This window comes from Etheostoma cragini, unplaced genomic scaffold, assembly GCF_013103735.1.
Source record: "Etheostoma cragini isolate CJK2018 unplaced genomic scaffold, CSU_Ecrag_1.0 ScbMSFa_1523, whole genome shotgun sequence".
Classification (NCBI taxonomy): domain Eukaryota; kingdom Metazoa; phylum Chordata; class Actinopteri; order Perciformes; family Percidae; genus Etheostoma; species Etheostoma cragini.
Window position 1 is genome coordinate 998154 of NW_023265587.1, and position 24224 is coordinate 1022377.

A 24224-nucleotide genomic window follows, 5' to 3' on the forward strand; every position below is an offset into this window, starting at 1 on the left:
GGGACGACTCTCTCCAGTATTTTGAATTTGTACTGCAGTGTCTATTTTAAACACTAGCTGTCAGTATTACATATTGCACCTTTAAGGAGGCAGTGGCTCTACAGACAGCTTCTACAACTTAAAAAATCTGCTAGTACAAAGAAAGCCTCGAGCTTAATTAATGTCAAAGAGATTGTGTGAAGCAACCAAAAGAACTGTACACAATACCAAGACAAATAAACACATTTAAGAGAACATTTGTCAGAGTAGACTGCACACACACAAACACAAACACACACACACACACACACACACACACACACACACACACACACACACACACACACACACACACACACACACACACACACACACACACACACACACACACACACACACACACACACACACACACACACAACCCCTTATGTTCCATCTACCCCAAAAATAGCAGCTCCGCCCCTTCCCCTGACTGTGTGCACTACCCTTAGCCCTTCCTCTGAAAGGGGACTGGCTTACCGGAAGTGGGATGGTGCTCTCTCAGCTCTGCATGGTGCTAGCAGGGGGAAAGGGAGAAGAGACAGAAAAAGGGGAAACAAAGTGATAGGAGAGGAACGCAGAAACAGAGAGTGAGATGGATTGAAAAAGTGTGTCCGAGATTTTGGATAAAGATTAAAGAAGGGGGAGGGGAGAGGGCGTCCATCATGTGTTGTTGACCAGATGTTGGCAGTGGTAGGTTTAAGTGCAGCAGGATGGACGATAGCGGGCAGCATCAGCAACAGCAGCAGGAGCAGGAGCAGCGGGAGAAGCCGCAGCCACACAGGAGGACAAAAAAAGGAGGAGGAGACAAGAGACAAGAACAAAAGAAAAAACAGACATTAGTTTAACCAAAATGTTAACAGAGGACACCACTTGACACAAAACTGGCAACAGATGACGATGGGGGACTGGGTAAAAAAGTAGATTGAATGAACGGACGTTGCCACACTAAACACACACACACACACACACACATACACACATATACCAGCTTGCCAGAGCAAATGCGTATATTTCATTGGATGTGACATTTAGTGTTACATTCATTCATAACTAAAACAACAACCGGTAGCCATGTCTCTCTTTATCAGATGGAAGCTGACTGTTAACCTAAACCTGAACTGACAGTGTTCCGTTGAGTGCTGCACCTGATTCCTATTTTCATGATTATTATTGGATTATTATTAAACAAGCTAAAAGTCCACAGCAAGCAGATCTGTGTCATGAGCTATTAGGGGTGGCAGTAGCTCAGTCTGTAGGGAGTTAGGTTGGAAACAGGCGGGTCACTGGTTCAAGTCCCTGTATGGACCAAAAAGTACGGAGTATGGATTGGTGGCTGGAGAGATGCCACTTCACCTCCTGGGCACTGCCAGGTGCTCTTGAGCAAGGCACCGTACCCCCCCAACCACTCAGAGCGCTGGTTCAGCTGGCAGCCCACTCACTCGGACATCTCTCCATTAGTGCATGTATAGATCCTGAGCATGTGTGTAGTTCAGGACATTGTGTACATTGTAATTTCCCCATCGAGGATCAATAAACAGATTAAAATGAATTCAATCAAATTAAATTCCTCCCGAAAAGCACATTTTGACCTGCTGGTGGTGTAGAAGGAAAAGTCAAGGGATCAACCCACATGTCAGCAATAGGAGCTCTCATTGGCTGGATGTTGACCCGTTGCCCACCATGGCCATCCTCTGCCCTGCAAGCAACACATCGGCTGCAGCGAAGCAGTGACCCCATTCACAATCATCTCTCAGACTCACAAACACACGTCGTGGAGTAGTCCTAATCCCTCCATCCTCAGGAGGACATGTCCATTTAACAAGATCCTAATTAGCACGCTCTGGCAATCCGTACGGCTGCAGTGGATAGAGTGAAAAACTGGCATTCCAGTCATACGTGGAACTACCACGGACTGTACTAATCCAGTCAGACCAAACACAACCACAGACAGATCAGTAGGAGAAAGACAACGCCGCTGATTGGGCATTGCTCAGGTAATCGGGAAGGGGAAAACAAAAGGATACCTTCTGATTGGCTAGGAACCTTAAAGCCACTATCGGAGAGGATACACAATATGAAGAGTTGCTTCCTGGATTCCTGGACAGTTTGTCCGAAATAGCCCAGGGATCCAAATGAACAGTCTTCTGCTTGGGCTAGTCTGTATGCTAACGCTGCCCATCCATGACCACAGTGAGTCTAATCCCACAACACGATATGTCTGTCTTCTACTTAATCTATTCGGTTTCTGAAGAGAAAAAAAGGGTTTTAATGTTCAAATATATCTTTTATTTTAGACAAATATTTCATTTCACCTATGATCATGTTAAATAAAATCATAAAAACTAAATGAAAAAAGGACATTTCTGTAAGCAATCTGTGATATGTACCATTATTTCAGAATTTATGTTGAAAAAAATTATATATGCAGTAAATATGTAAATATAATAATACAAAGTTATACCATATTTTCAAGTAAATAATTTACATTTGATTAAATCCCTGTCTTCCCAATTAGCTAATTGCATTCTTTCAAATTGCAATTTTGATTTGAAAACGATAACAAATCCATGGCAACAGGCAACTACAGCCAATGTCCTTGACTGACAGCCTGACGGGTGTGAAGCCCGCTCGGAGGCTCTAATGAAAGCCTCACCTGATGATTAGTGCTGATCAATTATGCAGATGAGTGTGGAGGAGTGAAGAGGAGACTGTCAGAAGGGCTATGAATAATCTTTAAGTGTCTTTTAAAAACTAGAAATGATGACAAAGCAGCCTGAGAGGAGTTTTATGGGACCAGTGTAATGACAGACACTGCTGGATCACTGCATGTGGCAGGCCTAGATTAGCACTCTTCACTATACATTACATACAATACATACAATGACAGACACTGCTGGATCACTGCATGTGGCAGGCCTAGATTAGCACTCTTCATTATACATTACATACAATACATACAATGACAGACACTGCTGGATCACTGCATGTGGCAGGCCTAGATTAGCACTCTTCACTATACATTGATCGATCAAGATGTGCGTGGTGGGTGACTCAACTGTCGGGGTGGAGGGGTACAGTAGATCTAAATGCATGACAGGCAGATAATAATTCATACATACTACCAGTAGCTGTATCCATTCCATTAATAGTTGGTATGTAGAATACAGTTACATTGTTGAAATCAATGGATAACATGATGAAACTTCTTTATATCTAAATAAATGAAGGCAACTCCATGCATTTCCCAGAAGCCTCCACATGAAAATGAAAAGATTTGCTTTTTGCATGATCGCTGATAGGGGTAGAGATGGAGCCGGCACAAACAGCCAGGGCAGGACTGAGATCCTAGCTGCAAAATTCAAACAGCATTTCACGTTAAAGAAAGAACAGGGAGAAGGAAATATAACTAAAATCAAATAATAAATCATTTGCAGTGCAACCTCTGCTCGCAGCAACCAACCTCCTTTCAGCGTCCCATTGACTCCTCCTCTAACCTGGAGCATCTTAACGTTGGTTCTTTTTTTATTTAGCGGGGGGAAGTCGTCTGCTGTAGTGTCACTGGTCACCTTGCTCTTTTAGAGTTGTATCTGGTAGCTACCTGCTTAGTTGACGTGGGACTTTCCATCCTCCTATGTGCTGAGCTACTTGCCCCAGAGCCGCTGAAAGACTGACTAGGTCCGTTTGACATGCTAGCCAACGTTAGCTAAAATTTGCGTATGGTAGCAAGGCTACGGTTAGATTTTTGTAACAGGCTATGTAGTTCAGGACTACAAATACAAAAATCAATCTTCTTGTTTATATACACCTTCAGCCAATTGGAACAGAAGAACAGACCAGAAATGGAGGTCAACCCTGTTGTTGCCGTCTTGTAGAGCTCTAAGACTCAACGTCAGTCGTGTACAGAAACAGAACACAGAAGGACAGAGCTTGGAGAAAAGTGAGCAAAGCCATAGGACTACACTGTAAGTTTTGAAAATACGTGTTATTTGATTCTGAATATTCACGAGTTACAAATGTGAAAATGATTAAGATATTACGCTGCTTGGGAATCAGGATCACTTGCACAGTTTAGAGTCTGACAACGTGTTGAAATGCATCTAACCATTAAGAATCGAAGCTGGGACCAAGCCAGTACATCCAGTGTGGATCACAGAGGCCCAAGCATCCATTTACCGCAGCCAGCATTGACTTCTGGTTACTTACTTTAATCCTGGGCTCTGGACTATTTCAAATGATATCCATAAGTGACCAGCACATGTAGAAGACGAGCACCTACTTAAGAATGTAACTGCCTACCTTGTCAGAGATGGACGGGCCTAGGTCTCTCTCCCAAGCTGCAGCACCTAATATGAGGCCACCATTTCAGGCCTGATATTAAATCACAGAACTGATACAGGAGGATTTGGTTAATGGGTTGAAGGCAAGCACCAGCTCAATCCATCTGGTGTCAGGTTCCTTGGGAAAGCAGGATATTTGAGACAGGCCTTGCCCGTGTCGGGTCTGTAAATGTCAACAAGGAAAGTGGGCAGATCTAACCTCCCAGGCAGCTGATTGAATGTGGAGAAGCAGTTTTAAGCTCCAGATGCTGTTGAAATAAGTCTTTTTCATTTTTTATTCAAACAGATGACCTGATCCGACCTGTTAAATACGCTTTTAAGGCATCCCAAACTGTTATGTAAGACCATGAAGGTTGAAGAAAATATTTTTCTGCTTCCCCATTTCTGTTACATAACTCTCATCAGTCTCATTCCAGTCATGATGAAAGGCTTTTTCAAGGCTGTGTCTGATTAAGGACATGGGAAAGAGGACAGCTGACTATCTCACGAGCTGCCCAATGCAACCACATTATTCTGTCAGACAGCAGTTAGACTAGTTTCCAAAGAGGCTGTTCTACCATGAAGGACAGAAGCTAATAGTTAAAAGAATTAATCACCTCACCTCCAACCCCCTCTCTCACCCTGTCCAGCACTCTGTCCATCAGGCAGACGCAGACATTAGAACACCTCCTTCATCACCTCTGCAATACCCACTCTGAGCAACATAAAGTACTGCATGCCAACCGTCCCTGAATTACCAAAGGTTTAAAGCCAAGGACAAGAGAACAGTGTCATGGTAATATCCCGGTGCAGTGTGGTTATTCAGTTCAGCTTCAGGGGGAAGACTGAAACGCTGCTGTTTTAGAACAAGGCCACATTTTGCTGTGTGCCTTCTCTCCGGCTTTCAGACCAAAGCCACCAGCCTGCTGCGCTGTCACGACAATGACATTGACATCCACAAGGACAGGGGGGGAGAAGCTCTCAAATAAAGCTGAAATATTCTAAGTTCTGTCTGAAGCAGGAACATGAAGCTAAAGAGAGGGAGGTATTGGTGCACAACCAGTTGTGTTTTCTTTTCATTTTGAGAGAAGGTAAATCCGAGAGCCACCTGGGAGGTTTTAGATTTGGTTTATTTAACCTGTACAATATGTGTGTTTTCATCCTCTTAACTGACAGCCATTTCAATCCCATCGACCAAGGGACTGCTCGTTAGGCCAATTAGAGAACAACTGTAGCTGACAAGATAAGCACTAAGATGGTCAGTCCCAACAGCTCCCTGAGCTCCTTTCTGTGTTCTTTGTACCGTGCTGTGTGCTCCACCTTCTCATTTCCCTTGCACATACGTTCTCTCTACTGCATCCCACCTCCACCAGTTTGGTATAGTCTGTAAGAATGAATAGGAATCAACCCAGAGACAGACTAAGTAATGTAATTCCTAGCCTCAAACACTCCGCCGTAATCACAGCGAGCTCTCTCTGCGTCTGAAAAGACAAAGAGTGCTTTTGCAGGATGAAATGCCATGGCATATTACATAATGTTTAAACATCACTCGCAGCACAATTCTGACCTAGTTTATTCTTAGTAGCAAGGAAAGAAGAGATAACAGCTTTTTCCTCTTTTTAGATCTGAAGGGCATCTTTAGTCATTTACTCAGCTAAGAATTAGAACATGTTGAGATGAAGGCCAAACCTAAACGCTGGTCTAATACTCAATGGACTGTCCCTGTATATTTAGATATAGATAGCTTTAAAAAACAAGGTAAAAGAAAAGATAAAGGTAACGATATAGGAAGAGACACAAAGAGAACATCGGCTTTCTACTGCAGGTGCCAGTGATGGTCACAAACATTATTAATTATTGGTTCATTTACTCGGTTGTATACTTGGCGTACTGTATGCTTGCTGCAAATGAGAATGGGTAACACATCAATGGAAAATGACAAAATAAAGTGTATTAGTAAGGTGCTGGTCCACAATCCCCCAGAATAGCTTGCTAAGTGTCCTAGTTTCTCCAAGTCTCCGAACTCTACTGCTGGGAGGAACAACAGATATTTCCTCATTTGGTGTTTTGATGTACGTCTAACACAATATTCCATATAGCTGGTGACTGTGAACGCCATAGCCTATGATTCAGATCATTTTCACACACAGTCAAAAACTGGCATCTGGCCAAGTGAGCCGAGCCGCCAATTTGGATTTTGATGCTTGTTTATTTGGGGCATTACGGTACGTGGGCTTGGAGCAGCCAAAAAGGACGAAGAAGGAACCATATAGGATCAATAATTTCTCCCATTTGATACCAAGTAAAATCCAACAATAATACTATTACTGTCCTGCTTTGTTATTTAAAAAAAGGGACCTCAAAGGTTAAAATATCAAATAATCATCTTTCACCGTCATAAAAACATTCCTCCAAAGGTCAGCTGACAGTTCCAAAGTTTCATATGGTTTTACTGTGTAGCCTTGTGATGGATTTAAAGGGAAAGTCACCTAAAATGATATTACAATAATAAGAACACATCATTTGGCTGGAGTTCAGTTGGATGCAGGTTTAAGGCACTTCAGCATTTGCAGCACTTGGCCGAACTGGATCCGTTGTCCGGTTCTAATTACAGCCCATGGTTGTTACTGAGGATAGGCCCTGGGAGTGCCAACAGCCAAATTAGCTGGATAAGAAAGTGTCCCGCCTACCACACACTGGAATAGAGTTACTCACAACACTGGATTAATCAGTGGTATATCCAAAGCCATGTGCTTTGTTATTTCTGAAGCTGATATATGGGATTCATCTGTTGAAATGTTTATATATTAGTGGTAACAAAAGAAATCTATTTCCAAGAGCTTGAATCTTTTTGAACATTTCCCTCATAAAACAAGTGTACACTTCCTGGCAATTGTAATCCATCTAATTCCAATACTTTGAATTTGTATTTTCTCCAAAACCCCAGTGCAACTAACCTGAAAACCACTAAGTTTGTGGTTTCCAAGAAAAGTGAGGCACATGATGGTATCTTGCTTCATTATCTGTGCCTGCTCCTAATCAGGCAAACTGATACAAGCTGTCCTCTAGAGACGTCCTAATCAAGAGTTTTGGCCCCAGATGCTAATGGTGTACGAGGCGATCATATTACTGAAAGGACGTGTTCTCTGAGAAGTAGAGTTATCGTCAGTATCATGAGAGAATGTCAGCCCTACTTCCTGCATGAAGATAAGCACAGACTGTGAACTCCTGACATCAAAACAAGACAGATAGGAGCTAGGCTGGTTTCAGGGAGGCACTCATACTCCTCGTTAGAGGTTCTGGGAAAACTACAGCACACGGTAGAATTAAAATGACCCGGGTTCAGGTAACAAGCTGACAGTTATCTGAAAGCTAAGGTCACATCAGTTTTATAGAAAAGCAAAGCTTCTGATTAGTAAGAACCTATTACCACAAACAATAAAACATGATTTATTCTAAGATATGACATTAAATTGACTGATGACTTCTACACAACCACACATGTATTAAAGTTGTGTTACAATCTTGCTCTATAATTCAAAACAAAAAGACTTTCTGGGGTGTAGATTACTCAAAGTCATAGAATACAAAAACAGTGTATTCATTTAGCAACTTAACACACTTTCTTGGTTAAACTTGGGAAATTACACATCACATCTGTGCAAGGCACAATCATTTGTGCCGGGTCAAAATGCCATGATAGTGCATTTCACCAACTCTCAATCCGAGAGTGAGAACACACTCAGAGTCTGGGCCAGCGTGCAGTGGTGTCAGAGATCCTTCATTCATCAAACAACCGACACATCCATCAGCACAAGGTGGCTCCATGGCCAAGGCAGGCAGGGGGGAGGGGGGGGACTATATGAGGTACAGATCTTGGGAGCTGCCCATACAGTGGCTGATTTACAGCTAGAGTGGAACTGCAACTCAACCATAAATAAAAATGTGTAATCATATGGGACCAGAGAGTCGGCTCTGTTGGCCAAGATACTGTCCAACGGGGGAGCGGAGCCAAGGCAGGAAACACTATTCACTGCTCACTCATTTTAAAAGTAGACAGGAAGGTAGGAGTTACAATCGTGCAACCGTCAGAATGAGCATCCTTCAAGTCTTTAATATGTTCAAATGTCTGTGTAGCTATGCGCTACATTCTGAGCCCTGAGTCTTTACATAACAAGAGGGGTACAAACCACACACACAAACAGAAATACAGTACATAGAGACAAACTGACTCCCAGAAATAACATAAAGGAAACATACAAAACAGATATACATACAAATATGCATGCATGGAGACCTACAAACAGCTATGCCCCAAATGAAAACAGGTACAGATGAGTGTTCCAGTGTTTCCAGAGTTTGGAAGAATATCTGGTATCACTAAATGCAGGATTGGTTATAGCATGGTCAATCAGCATATGAATCTGTACATATGATCCCTCAGCACAGCATGGGAGGGGGGGACATTACGCGTCACAACCAGATGACTAGCAGTGGTCCATCTTGGACACTTCAACAGGATTGTTCATCTTATTTATCTTTGCTGTGCTGTAGCTGCCCCATACAGTGGAGTACAGTATGCTCTGAAAAGAGCCATTTTAAATCTTCAGAACACATATGAAGTTTGCGTGCCAGAGTATTTGCTTGCCCACATCATTTACAGCACTGCCGCTGTATGTCATCATCCCAAAAACCCTCCCCGATAATGTGGCCCAAGTATTTAACTTTAGTAACTCCGTTAAGCTCCTGCCCTGACGAGAAAGAAGAGGGAAAGCACAGCTTCCTGTCCTCCTCAGTAAGAGCAGTAGTAGTAACACTTGTTTAGCACTGAATATGATGTCATGCTGTAGCCCATAGTCTGAGCAGTTGCTGTAGGCCAGCACTATATGGAGACATAACAATTAAATCATCTCAGATCAGATGATTAATACGCCCATCCTCCACCATACAGCCAGTTATACACACTTCCAATGTCAAATTATTATAGAACAATAATTATACAAATTAAAAAGAACAGGTGACCGGATTCCACTTGTCTAACCCCACTGGTCACTGGGAAAGGAGCCGATGTTGTCCCCCCCCATCTAGCTTGCATAGTTTGATGGGAGTACCAATAATGCAAGATACGCATCAGGTATGGGGGGGACCCCCCCGCTCTTGTAATTTTATAAACAATTTACCGTGATTAACACAGTCAAAAGTTTTGGATGCATCAGGTTGAACCATGACTTTTATACTTGGTATCAAGTTCTTTCAGTGCATATATACACACACATCTGTGATATGTCTCTTCTTAAAACCAAAGTGACTGTCAGTGGTTATTATACATTCTTGTTGTCTACCAAATAGAATTTGATAGAGAGTATACTCGCTAGAGCAATCGGACTGTAGTTTTCTATGCTTAATACCTTGCAGGTTTTGTCTTTAATAACTGGGACTAATATTACAGGTAACATAGAGTCCGGTAATGTGCCATGCGTTAATAATCCAGAGAAGCATACAGCAGGTAACACTGAGATTCTATGGCTTGTTTACATTTTGACAAATGATTCCAGCTAAGACATTACGGGCTATATAATATAGCTTCTTATTGACCTGCAGAAGAGTAATCCCTCAATGAAGTCTATACAGTGAGGAAGCATTATTCAGATTGTAAATGTGAGAGAAAGTGAGCACTGGTATCAGATTTGTATTGCTATGCAGATACCGTGAGTTTAGGTATTGAAATCTGTCTCAAACCTGAAGTCATGGTGTAAAAAGGTAGGCCTACACCAATACTCCATTTCACTACATCGTATCATCTGCTCACTAGGGGCCATAAATGGCCACTTAATAAAATTACCTTATTAGTATTCAAAAGAATACAAAGAAACACTTTCCAGCTAATGGCTCTAAAAGTGGTTGTAAATGTGTAAATGAGTGTTTTTTACAGAAAAGGAAATCTGTCCATGCTTTATCTTTCATGAAGAAGGAGCATGGGGGTGGGGAGGAGGATTTCAACCTCACACAGGCTGCAGACAGCCTTTCATTACACTGAAGCATTCCAGCACCAAGTGGGGGGTAGCTAGGTGGGTCCACGTGCCTCACATAGAGTGGAGTCTCGGTTTCATCACTGCAGGGGGGCGGGGGGGTTGGGGCTCAGGGTCAGGATGGAGGTGACAGGGTAAATGTCCTTAAGAGGAAGCAACATGGTGGCAATACTGAAGATCTACAATGGTTGTGAAGGAGGAATCAGGTTGGGCACGACAACTTTAACTATAGAATGATGAAGTCAAATGCATCGTATGGTTACTCTCATTCTTCATTATATTAGAATAATGCTTTACCAGTCTCGGCAAGGCAAAGCTGGGAGCTGGGCCATTGGCCAACTGCATTTAAACCTCAAAAGATGAGGAAATGGAACCACAGGCTGACCACGGCTGGGTTTCATTCTTGTTAGGGATTTGGATATCTGTGTCCTACAAACGTTTCCAACTGGACAACAGTTACATTTTTGGAGTGGAGGTCTTAAAAACACTGCTGTTGTGTATATTTATCAAGGTTTGAGACAGAAGTCAGTGCTGCTTCCTCGTAGGAGCTCGTGCTGAATAACTAAAAGCTTTGCCTTGCATTTCATCATAAACCAAAGCAGAAAGGATCCAATTGGAGCATGTACAATGAAGCATGGGAGCAGCGGTCTGCTAATGCTGCAATGGAGATAGGCTTTCAAAATTAGCACTAAAAAGAGCTTATATTCAAAGTCTTTCCAATCCACTCCAGACCTCAGAATCCATGAATCTACACAACATGCTTCCAGGGTTGGAAAAGCTTCCAGGCCGACCAGAGTTAGGGCTGGGCAGCGTGAAGAAATCGGATGTCACAATATTCTTGACCAAATGCATCGATGACGATATTGCAACGATATTGTAGGGTTGACAACTGGTGCTTTCACAAGATATTTTTTATAATGAGATTTTAGATAAATTAAATGCAGTAAATCAATCATGTAGTAAAAAATGTATAACATGTAATTACAGAGAAAAAGAAATTCTTTTCTTACAACTTAAACAACTGATTATGTGCATGCACAAAGATAGTGTGATGTTCAAATGAATCTGCAATTCTTCAAATCATATCCTCTCAAAATATTTTCTGAAAACATTTAGTTAGTATGTGCTTGTGAATACCAATTTAGACAACCTAATTGCATATTATGATATCTCAATATCTGATTACATCCCGATATGATTCCATCGGAAGACTATAATTTAATTTAACATATTGAATTATTGGCCAGTCCTAATCAGAGTTTTGCTGACCGGATTAAGGTTGCAGACATAATCTACGCCAGAAAAACGACAACAGAGAAATGGCAAAAGGCACGGCTTCCCCTTAACATAGGGAATACTGTTTCACTAATAATAATCCAATAATATACCCACATACCTAAGTACCCACTGCCAGTACCTATGTACTTACTAACATTTACTTTTAAAGTTTTGACATTATTGTTTTGCTGCTTTTGAATAATCTACTTAATAATAATAATAATCTACTGAAAACAGCCAACCTGAATACAATCAGTCTGAATAAAAAGTTAAAAAACTAAATGGCAATCAGTTTAGCAGGCTTACTTTTTGGTTCCACATCCATGTTTTGGTGGTCACTAAAGATAACTATGTAATGTCCTTTGATCTCTTGTTTAAAACTGATTCCCTGCCCTGTAGTAGGAAGCAGCATGGAGCCTGGACTCGGGACACGAGCAGCTGCTCAGGGTGAATGAACACAGACTTATCAATCTGAGTACACTAGCTCCGGCTGGGTGCCTCTACCCCGTGCTGCAGCCAGCGTTCCCGCTGAGTCTCTTTATGGGCAAAAAAATAAAAAGGATTCCTTGAAACCCGTTATGTAAATGTGAGCAATAGATAATTGGGTAATTTGCCTTTAATCCAATGAGCATCACACCTGGTCAGACACTTAGGTAGCAATTAGGAATCTTGTTCAGCAATTTAGCATTATTTTCTCTGATAGGCAGACATAAAAACAAGTGCTATAGTTAAAAGCTTCACTGGGTTTTAAATTGGATTTGAGAGCGTTGCATGGAGCAGCTATCGTGTTTCTATAATGTACTCGATTTTGCTCCTTCCTCTGTTGCAAGCAACCAGAGACGGACCTCCCCTCTCTGCCATTAGCCCTGATTAGAGCCATGGCTTGGCTGTCAGCCTGCAGCAGTCCAACCTGTCCACACATATTCAAGGATCACTCTGAAAAAGGACTCTAAGCAACTAAGAGTTTGCCAAGCAACTATCTCCACCGTGCTAATAGAAGCAACATGATCTCCGTTAGGTATACATGACGCTCTTGAGCAACGTGTGTCAGTCAGTGATTGTTGGCCTTCACTCAGTGACAACATACTGGGCAAACAACAAGCTGGAGTGGAAACAACACAGTAGCCTCTGTGTACAAGTGGGAAACCGTATCCCAAAGACAAGCCTGAAGCTTTAAAAGCTCCCTATTATGGCAACACCATATAACAAATTATCAGTCTTTCCAACATGTTTAAATCCTATTGCAGAACAAAATTCTTCAAAGTCCTACACTCACACTGTCTGAAATGCACTCTACTCCGCCCACTCCTGTTTCCCGTTATGACAGCGTTAAAGTTCACTTACAGAAAGAGAGGAAATGCGTACCGTGTGTCAGTCAGCCGAGGGTGGTGAACTTGCCACTGCTACAGCTTCTTGGTCAGACTAAACCTGGGACGACAAGGCACTGAGCTCAGCTCCGTCTCTCTCACACACACACACACACACACACACACACAGGGAGGAGACAAGACAGAGAGAACCAGCATGCGAGAGAATTCAAGCCCGTCTCTCTCTCTTTCTCTCTCTCTCTGATTAGTGCTCTTTCCTCTTTTTTTTCTTCTTCTACTAGTAACTGTTCTAATCAATCATTATGATTTCTTCATTCTTTCTCAGCTTTTGTCTAGCCTCAAAGCAAGCATAACTTTCCCTCTGGCTATCTCCCCATCCATCCATCTTATTCTTTCATTTGCTTCATCTACTTCTCTCTCTTTCTCTCTCTCACACCGTCCATCAGGCATTTTGACTACAGTGCAACTCATCTGAACAAGTTTCTTCTGACAAACATCTGACACACAAACCAGCAAAACACCACAGAACCACAAACAAGGAAGTGGGCAGTCGCTGTTTACAAATGGCTGAACATAAAGCCACAATCACATGTGGTGTATTGAAGCTGTTGGGTACACTCTTGAGCAGAGCTACTGTAACTGCACATGTTGGCCAAGGCCCTTCTGCCCCAATAAACCAAAGTGGGCGACCTAATCTCCCAGACCATCATGGAAAATCACCCCGGAGGACGACGCACGCAAGACGCAGCCACCCTGTGACCTGGTTAAGGGCCCAATATTGCAAGCTTTAATGCACTCTCCTGTGCTGCGGTTTCCACTGACCGACTTAAATGTTGGCCACACACCCTAGAGCCGGGGGCATTGAAAGATACAACGCCATATGTAACTGCACATATGTGTCTTATACATGCATTAACCAAAGGTCGTTTCACACTGGATTCAATTTGATTTGAGTTGTTTCTTCTATTACAGAAAATCATCTGCAAACCCAGATTCAGCCAAATGTTTGGTCATCAACACACACATTTAGTTTACATTATTATTTAGTCTACTCAGGCAAGGTGAAACTGAGCTCTGCTTTGTTTACTTTTCACAACAGAACATTTTTGTCTGCAATTGCGATGAAAAGGGTGGGTGATGGTAAAGAAGTGTACAAGTAGTTCAACATATCTACACTCAGAATTGAGAGCAGCCTGCTGCAGTTCTCACTGAATTTGTCACCAGAAGTTAATAAGAATAATATTGAGTAAAAGTTGACATATTCCAGTCTGTGATTATCCATCAACATCCGTTCCTTTAATTTTGGTCTAAATAATTCTTACTTTCTGCTTTTCTAACTCAAACATTAGGTAAAATTTCCTATAAAACCACCACTGCTGGTCCTCAACGACTGGCTGACGAGCTGAACAGCTGCTGTAGGTTTGAAAAGACCACAGTCAGTCACCTTCCCCCACCTTTACGATGTCACCTCCCCCCCTCTGACCCCTCACCTGCACTCACGATCTGTGAAGTGGATGTGCGCCAGCTCTTCCAAAGGCAGAAGACCAGAAAGGCTCCTGGCCCAGACGGTGTGTCACCTTCCTGCCTGAAAATCTGTGCAGACCAGCTGGCCCCCCATCTTCACTCAGATCTTCAACAGATCTCTGGAGCTATCTGAAGTTCCCCTCCTGCATCAAACACTCCACAATCATCCCAGTCCTCAAAAAACCCTCCATCTTTGGACTAAATGACTACAGGCCTGTCGCACTGACATCTGTAGTCATTAAATCCTTGGAAAGACTCGTGTTGGCCCACCTGAAGAACATCACAGTCCCCTTGCTGGACCGCTGCAGTTTGCCTACAGGGCTAACTGTTCTGTGGATGATGCAGTTGACTTGGGACTGCATTACACCTTGCAACACCTCGACCCTCCAGGGGCTTATGCAAGGATCCTGTTCGTGGACTTTAGCTCGGCGTTCAACACCATCATCCCGGATATCCTCAGCACCAAACTCTCCCAGCCTCCACCTGTCAGTGGATCACAAACTTCCTGACTGACAGGAGTCAGCATCCAGCACACGGACTATCAGCACTGGCGCCCCCCAAGGGTGTGTGCTCTCCCCACTGCTTTTCTCCTACTACACCAATGACTGCACCTCAGGAGACCCATCTGTTAAACTCCTGAAGTTCGCTGACGACACAACGGTCATCGGCCTCATCCGGGACGGTGATAAGTTGGCCTACAGACAGGAGGTGGATCAGCTGGCTCTCTGGTGCAGTCAGAACAACCTTGAGCTCAACACGCTTGAAACTGTGGAGATGATCGTGGACTTCACTTATTTGCTGTGGAATCCTTCAGGTTTCTGGGATCCACTATATTCCAGGACCTGAAGTCGGAGTCCAACACAGACAGCATCATCAAAAAGGCCCAGCAGAGGATGTACTTCCTGCGCCAGCTCAGGAAGCTCAACCTGCCTAAGGAGCTGCTGGTCCACGTCTACTCAGCCATCATCCAGTCTGTCCTCTGCACGTCCCTCACTGTCTGGTTTGGATCTGCCACCAAAAAGGACCGGCGCAGACTACAACGGACAGTTAGGACTCCAGAAAAGACCATCAGTGCCAACTTGCCCTCCGTCCATGACTTATACTCCTCCAAAGTCAGGAAACGGGCAGAAACCATCACTACAGACCCATCTCACACCGGGCCCAACCGGTTCCAGCTTCTCCCCTCTGGTAGGTGCTACAGAGCCCTGCACGCCAAAACCAACAGACTGAGGAACAGTTTCTACCCACAAGCCATTTCTCTGATGAACTTCTGACTTCTAACAGTCAGTGTCAGGTTCAATTCTGGTCAATAACCCAGTAACACAGTCTCTACAGCACCTGTTTACTGGTTCCAATTATTATTCCACTTATTAAGTATTCATCATTCCCATCCTCATTTCTCACTTATTATTTACTATTTATACATCATTCTCATTTCCTATTTCAGAACTGTCCATAATGTTCATACTGTTCATATTGTAATATAATAACATAATACTATTTATCCCAGTATCCTTGCACTATGTTCCACATTTAAATAATTTTTTTTGAACTCTTCATTGCACTCATGCCTCTAAATTGTTTCTGTTAGAGTATGTATGTATTGTGTATATCTTAGTGTGTATATTTTGTTTGGTTGTTTTGTGTGTAAGCACAGTTTGAGTAACGATGCTCCAAAGACAAATTCCTCGGATGTGTCCTCATACCTGGCAAATAAAGCTCATTCTGATCTAAATAAGGTTTATTGACTATTACTTCCAAAAATAATGTAAAACTAAAGTTAATAAATTAGTGTTACGTAGCGTTGAAAACATTAAAAAAAGTGACGAACATTGAAAAAAAGCAACAAAAGGTGTTGAAAAAATTGACAAAAACGTAAGAAAAAGTTAAAAACATTAATAGAAGAGCGTCAACAAAAGTGTTGATTTTCAATTTTGACGGGAAGACAACACGAGGGTCAAGTATTTTGAAAATGCATTAGCTGCTCTTTCAAGTTCTGGAAATCCCATTTCACAGAAGTGTAGTGGTACACATGATAGTGGAAATGGCAATTTGTTTCTTAACAGGCACACAAAGAAACACTTGTAATAAATGGGAGCTGAGATAGATGACAATGATTTACATTATGGAGTTTAATCTGAAAAACTATTTGCATCTTGACAAAAAAGGCCTGTTCCTTGAACTGCACTGCCGTGGCAAATGAAGTACCCCAACTTCCCTTCAAGGAAACTGAAGTTAGTAGACTTAAACAAACGAACTGCATCCATCACATTTAGAAATGTAAAACTAATTTGCAATGGAACACTGGCCATTTTAATTAGACTAAAGAGCTCAGCTGCTGGCAGGAAACTCCTGCCGAGTGGGATTCAGTCTGTGACTTTGACAATGTCTTCTCAAAGAGGAAGTTGTAACAATGCACTAATTTATGGTAGTGACTGTGGCAGCAGCACAAAAGCCCTAACAGTAAGTTGGTGTTATATTATCTTTTTGAAAGGGCACTTATTTAGTGGCTCAAAACTTCCCCTACTCTAAAACGCCTACACAAAACTAGAGAGTCACATAGCCACACCGGGTATGTGGAGAGTTATTGTTGGAACAAGATGTCAGTGGTGGGGCTAGTCCTGTTTGTCCAGGGATTGGATTAGATGAAACAAGGCTAGAATACTTTATATCTGACATTAAACAGATCCTCTTTGCTGCAGACTGCGGTAAATGTTCTGCATTAATTCTTCTAGACCTTAGTGCAGCTTATGACACTGTTGACTACGTGATCCTGCTGGATAGCCTGGCACGATAGGTCGGCATTTCTGGGTCCGCCCTGGATTGGTTTAAATCAAACATTTCAAACCCTGGGAGCTCATCCTCCTAACCCGCAAATATTGCATAAGGGGTACCACAAGGCTCACTTTTAGGTCCACTTCTCTTCTATCTTTACATGCTCCCATTGGGAAGAATAATCCAAACCCATAACATCTGTTTTACGCTCTACAATCTACCTACCTCTCAATTCCCAAAATCAAACCATCAACATAACAAGACTTCTGCACCATACCAGGGCCATAGGGCCTTTTCTGTAGTGGCTCCTCGGCTCTGGAATAGCATGCCAGAAGCCAATACACAGGATGAGTCTTTTGGTTTTTTAAGACACATCTTAAGACAGCTTTGATAAAGCTTATAGTTAGGGCTGGCTCAGGAGAGTCCTGAACCAGCCCTAGTTGTGCTGCTATAGGACTAGACTGCTGGGGGACTTCCCATGATGCACTGAGCACCTCTCTCCTCCTCCTTCTTTCCATCTGTCTGCAACCTCATCCCATTAATGCATGTTACTAACTCGACTTCTTACCTTTCCCAGAGTCTTGTGCTCTCTTGCCCCCAGAGTCTTGCCCTCTCCTCTCTCCTCCTATGTCTTCCTGCAGGTGTTTCTAGCTCTGGATCTGTGGTTGGAGTCACCTGCTGCCTCCATGTTCCTGCTCCACACCCTCTGCTACAATTCTCCATGTCTCTCTCTCTCTCTCTCTCTCTGTCTCTTCTCCTTCTGTCTTTGTCTCTGTCTCTCTCTTTCTCTCTCTCTTTCTCTCACCCCCAACCGGTTGAGGCAGATGACCCCCCCCACCCTGAGCCATTGTTGGGGAATGTTGGGTTTCTATAAATAACAGCAGACAGTATGGTCTACACCTGCTCTTTATGGAAAGTGCTGTGAGATAACTTTGGTTGTGATTTGGCCCAATATAAATAAAATTGAATTGAATTTCAAGGGTTGTACTTCCACTACATGTGTGATTTATGCTTGATTACTCATGGTTTATCTTGGTAAGGCATTATTATGCAAACTTGTTTGCCTGTAAAGCGCTATATAAATGAATAAACGTACTTAAATTCTGTTAGCAAGCCAAAAAACATGTGCCAGCAAAGATGGGAAACACCACAAACAAAACAACATCACCATCCAATAAAGCATGCAGAGAGCTGGTACTAACACACTCACCAGCAATTAGACACACCTCATAAACTAATTAGTAACGTTAATATTTGAGTAAACACCATTGGGGACTCTGATCTAAGAGGCATTGCTTTTACCATAAGTATCCTATTGTGCAAGTTTGGTTCACTGAGCTTGATAGCGTCATGCTATTCAGATTGATAGCACCCTAGGTAGCTAGTTTCAGACTGTAGCATACTTGCTGCACTTTTCCTCCATCCATAGGGAGGAAAACATCACACAAAGCACATGATTCTACAGCTCCTATAGTATAGTATTTGGGGGTGGCAGTAGCTCAGTCCATAGGGAGTTGGGTTGGGAACCGGAGGGTCACTGGTTCAAATCCCCGTATGGACCCAAAAAGTTTGGAGCGTGGATTGGTGGCTGGAGAGATGCCAGTTCACCTCCTGGGCACTGCCAGGTGCCCTTGAGCAAGGCACCGTACACCCCCGACCGCTCAGGGCGCTGGTTCAGCTGGCAGCCCCCCCACTCTGACATCTCTCCATGTATAGTGCATGTATAGGTCCTGAGCATGTGTGTGTATTTCAGGCCTGTGTGAGTACCAACTAAAGTGTGTACACAGAGTGTAGTGCAGTAATTTCCCCACTGGGGACTAATAAACAAATTATCTTATCTTATCTTATATGATTGGGCATACTTTGTACTAAACACAGGATATATTTATGAATGTTTAGAGGATTGTACACTGGATCTGTCCATATTGGCTACCGGACACATTTGTAAAAGAGGACACTTATAAAACATGAAGCCACATATGATTTAGAGCGTGGGTGCCACACTTCCCTCTTCTCAGTATTGAAGCCAGCATAAAACATACTTCATCATAATTCCTGCCAGTGAACTGACACACAATTTATTACCCTCCTCAAGCCAAAGGAACTAGATACTCCGAGAGGCATGTGTGTGTGCCAGTTAATGTGTGCACACCATCAGAAAACACAGCTAAATGTGTTCCTACAGGGTCGTACAGTACAAGACTTTAATGGAACACACAGCATTTCCAATATTTATCCAATCTAGTTGATGCTGCATCCCCCGACCTTTTATATTCTCGGGGTAATAAATCTGTCTTGATACTTTACCCACAAATCAATAGCCCACCCACCACCTGGACTTGGATTGATTTTTCTGTCACTGAACAGATCTTGGCAGAAGACACCCTCAAGACACAGTCAGGTTTTTCCACCACACTTGGTTAAATCCTAAACATCTGAAACTTCCCCACATCATCTGTAGTTCACTTTGTCAAGTCTTTTGAAAGTTACTGTATATGTTCAGACTTGCAGTTTTTCAGTGTCTGCAGCCAAGCTAAGCTATTTTTCCTGTTTATTTTAACCCATTTACTTTAGTGGTGAGAATTTGTCTCATCAGCCCATGCTTGTCAGCTTGGTTCTGTCAACAGCACCCTGAGTCCGACCACTGATGTGCAGAAGCAGCCTGAAGCCAATCTTCACCTCTGGACTCCTGCATCCTCCTGTAGCTTATTCCTGGCACATTATGTGGTACTGCATGTTGAAGAACAAATACCCTGTCTCTGCCACTTTGATATTAGAATCAAGATGAATCAATAGAGTGATATTAAAACTTGCATGTGGATAGCTATTGGCATTGCATCTTGCATTTGTGTGGCACTCTTTATTTGTTGATACCTGGGGAAAACCAGGCACAGCTTTCCTGCATAGCTTTCATTATGTCTGATACCATTAGTCTTTGTATCTAGGACATCAATGGTAAATATCACGTTTTCTATCAAAATCATACTGCTTTGTCATAGTTGTTAGGATTCCTAGTCCGGGCACCACAAATGTGTGCAACAAATTTCATCCTAGCAAATCTATCCAATAGGCTAGCTGTTGAGATATTTTAGTGACGCTAGTGTGTGGCTAAAAGTGCTCTTTGAATACACCTGACTCTTATGAATCGAGGTAACCTCAGACCTAGTAATCCTTCATATTGGTGAGGATTTTCATCTTGATCATTTATTGAGCAGGCGTGGGCTTCTTGGCCCGCATTAAAAGGTCCATCCACCATTTGTCAATTTTTATTATGAAAGTAATTTTGGCCTCCAGACTGTCAATGTAGGTCTTTATGTGCAGTAAAACAAGAAAAGATGCACACTTGCAATTCTCTTCTTTTTTCTAATTTATAAAGGGTTAAAATTCAACTTCTGTACCACATTGTAGTGACATTGTCAGGCTTCTATAGATGTACTGTACTATTACAGAGAACTCTATTGAAAGAAGAGTTCTGGGATACAAAGACTCAATCATGAGCCTTCTGGACGTATAATGAGCCTAATTATGTTCGATGCAAACTGGTTGATGGAAACACGTGTTGTACAATAGTTGCATCACATGGGAATGCTAGCTATGTTGCCCCTGAGAGACTGCAATGACTACATTTGTAAAAACACTATCTCGACTAAAAATTAAGCCCATCTCTTATTCCAACAATGCATTTACACCTGGGAGCTTCTCTGTACAACTAGTCTTGTACTGTTGAAAACTGTAAAGTACCTCTGGAACAAATATGGGGGACAAAGGACAATTCAACACCCACCGAGGATAAAAAAGTTTTTTCATTTCATCTGCTCAAATCCTCTCAGTCAGTGATCCCCTAGTCACAGATCTTGTTCTCTTACCTCTATGCTACTTCAAATCTATTGTTTGAGTGCATAATGGCAGTCTATTCTGAACAGCAGGCCACCACTCCTTTATGTCGGTGTGTACAATGCAAATGACAGCAGACTGAATGGTGGATGGAGTGGATGTTAGAAATAGGAGGGAGGGCTGGCAGTCTTAAACCTCCCTGAAGCGTCCCCGGACTGTGAAGATACCAGAGCGAGAGTAGACGCACCAGACACCAGCCGTGCTTTCCAGAGCCTATCATGTCATGTTGGGAGTCCTCCTCTCTACCAACAGGCCAGCTACACAATACGTGCCATAAAGTGTCACACCATCCTGGCACTGCAGTCCCCTTACAATGTGTGATCAAGTGGTAACACAATGCCCTGGAGCCTCCACAAAGGTTTATTGCTAAATTGTAGAGAGGTATCCATTTATCAAATTCAATCCAATCAAAAGGGAAGCATTGAAAAAGAAACAGTAAATGCAACAACATGGCTTTCAAACCAATTTATGCATTGGCAGTTGAATTTTGCAGCAACCAAAAGAGGCTTCGGAGAAGGCGGGGTAAGAAACGAGCTTGCACTACTAACAGATATTGAGTGTTATTCAAATTGTCTCCCACTCTAATCATAACTTAAAGAAGTAGAAAGGGGCTTTAAGCTCTGCTCCCATACAGTCCCATTGTGTGTCATTGTCCGTAGAGGCCCGTGGTAGAGATGGCCAGCACTGTTATCGCCCCAGTTATCTGCAATTAGAATTGGCCTCCTGCTTGCTGCAAAAATGGCTACTGAGGATTATGATTAAGGTGAAATGAAAGGTCAGAATCCCAATCCTGAGAGCTGAGAAGAGGGAAGTGGCATTTTATGTGTGGGTGTTTGAATGGGTACGTGCCGAGTGAAGGTGCCACTGGTTCCCATCCCTGCTCACTCGCATTAGAATATGCAAACCTTTATGTATAAGACAACAAGTAGGATATTAGGCTATGTCGGTATCTAGTTATTCATTCCTTTCTGACTTTCCTATCACGGCAGGATCATGAGAAGAATTATTATTAAAGAAAAGAACTACTTGATCTAATAATCAACAGATCTGGAAAAGGTTTCTCCACAACAAATCAAGAAACAGCAGCACCTTGAATCCCATTTAAAACTCTTATCAATGTGCTTAGCACTAGCATGTTTCATAAGAAATGCCTTCTACCCAGTATATCACATCTCTTCTCGAATCTAGAACAGCAGCACATCAGAGCAGCACTGTCAACCTGCAACACCAATCAGGAAGTTGCAAAAAACTTTACATTATAATGCAGAACAAAGAGCAAGAACTGTGGCTGAATATGTCCTTATCAGTTTCAGTTTCATCACCATTTCTGTTCCTATGAAAGAGGGTGTCGAAAAAAACACACCTCTGCATGACCTTAACCATCTGCAGCCAAAGTGGCTGTAGCTGCCTGGTCTATTTATTGGCCAAATATCTAATTGCCATTATTTAGACTGATCTTGTGACTGCGATATGATTCACGACATTGGAGGGAATGATCATTTTTGTACCATTATTTTCATTTTCATTAACAATTATCAAGATTGAAATAAATGAGTATAGTGTGATTTTTGCTTGGATCTGTACCAAACAAAGATGTTTCCTTTAGTCTGTAGGATAGGATTTGTAGACCAGAACGTCTCTGCAGTATCACATTACTTCAATCACAATGGTTTGACACATATTTTACCTACAATACATATTGTGCCCCCCTGCGATTTGGATATTGCACCAGTTCATATGGTGATTTCAATACAACTGTGAATAATTGCACGCACACGCACATGCACGCACACACACACACACACACACACAAGCTTAATTAGTGGCAGCAAAGAGTAGTCTAGCACAGCCAGTGTTAAAGGTTAGCAATATTAGCAACCTAAGCTAATCATTAAAACATCCCATCGCTGATGCTGGCAGGAAACAAGAACCCTCTCCTACTTAGGACTATATTAGGAGGTTGAGTGAAGACCACTAATTATCGGAAACAATTATCAGCGACTAAAGAGTTGCAATGAGACAGGGTGGGTGGATTTAAGAGTACTTCATCAGTCAGAAACTTTAAAAGCGCCATCACATCTTTGTGGCTTTGTCACTAATTCTTTCTCAATTCCCATTATGGAAGAGCAGGTTGTTGAATATCTACTATGTTGCCTTTGAATACCTAGATATGCAAGTGTGTTGACTCACCAAAGTTTTCTCAGGCTCCTGCTGGAACTCCGAGGAGGACTCCATGGTTGTGTTAAACCAGAGTTTGGCCTGTTAGCGCTGCTCTGACGACTGCATATCTGTTCAGAGGGGGGAGCAGTGTGTTACCAAAACAGGACAGTATTGCAACATACATGCAGGTGTAAGTTCTTATACTTTGTATGTGTAGGTTCTAAGCACATTAGTAACACTATTACATGAACAAGGTGGTCATATGTTTTCAGAAGACCAACTACTATAACAGTGTTAACATTAGTAACATTAGTAACACTATTACATGAACAAGGTGGTCATATGTTTTCAGAGGACTAACTACTGTAACAGTGTTAACATTAGTAACATTAGTAACACTATTACATGAACAAGGTGGTCATATGTTTTCAGAAGACCAACTACTGTAACAGTGTTAACATTAGTAACATTAGTAACACTATTACATGAACAGGGTGGTCATATGTTTTCAGAGGACTAACTACTGTAACAGTGGTAACATTAGTAACATTATTACATGAACAGGGTGGTCATATGTTTTCAGGGGAATAACTACTGTAACAGTGGTAACATTAGTAACATTATTACATGAACAGGGTGGTCATATGTTTTCAGAGGACTAACTACTGTAACAGTGTTAACATTAGTAACATTAGTAACACTATTACATGAACAGGGTGGTCATATGTTTTCAGGGGAATAACTACTGTAACAGTGTTAACATTAGTAACACTATTACATGAACAGGGTGGTCATATGTTTTTAGAGGACTAACTACTGTAACAGTGTTAACATTAGTAACATTAGTAACACTATTACATGAACAGGGTGGCCATATGTTTTTAGTGGACTAACTACTG

At 42.2% G+C, this 24224-nt stretch overlaps 1 protein-coding gene across 12 annotated transcripts in view; it reads right to left on the reverse strand.

Moving 5' to 3' along the window:
- Positions 1–24224, reverse strand: part of osbpl8 (oxysterol binding protein-like 8) — an 83106-nt gene that overhangs the window by 37073 nt on the left and 21809 nt on the right. For 6 of the 12 annotated variants that reach the window (XM_034865403.1, XM_034865397.1, XM_034865398.1 and 3 more), the window contains 2 exons: positions 23356–23453; positions 499–535 (listed from right to left, as the gene is read on the reverse strand). In XM_034865403.1, the coding sequence (XP_034721294.1) occupies positions 499–535; positions 23356–23400 (82 nt within the window). In that variant the 5' untranslated portion in view covers positions 23401–23453. Of the gene's footprint in view, positions 1–498; positions 536–12988; positions 13145–23355; positions 23454–24224 lie in introns of those variants that run through there. The other 6 variants (XM_034865408.1, XM_034865406.1, XM_034865405.1 and 3 more) reach the window with 5 other exon arrangements.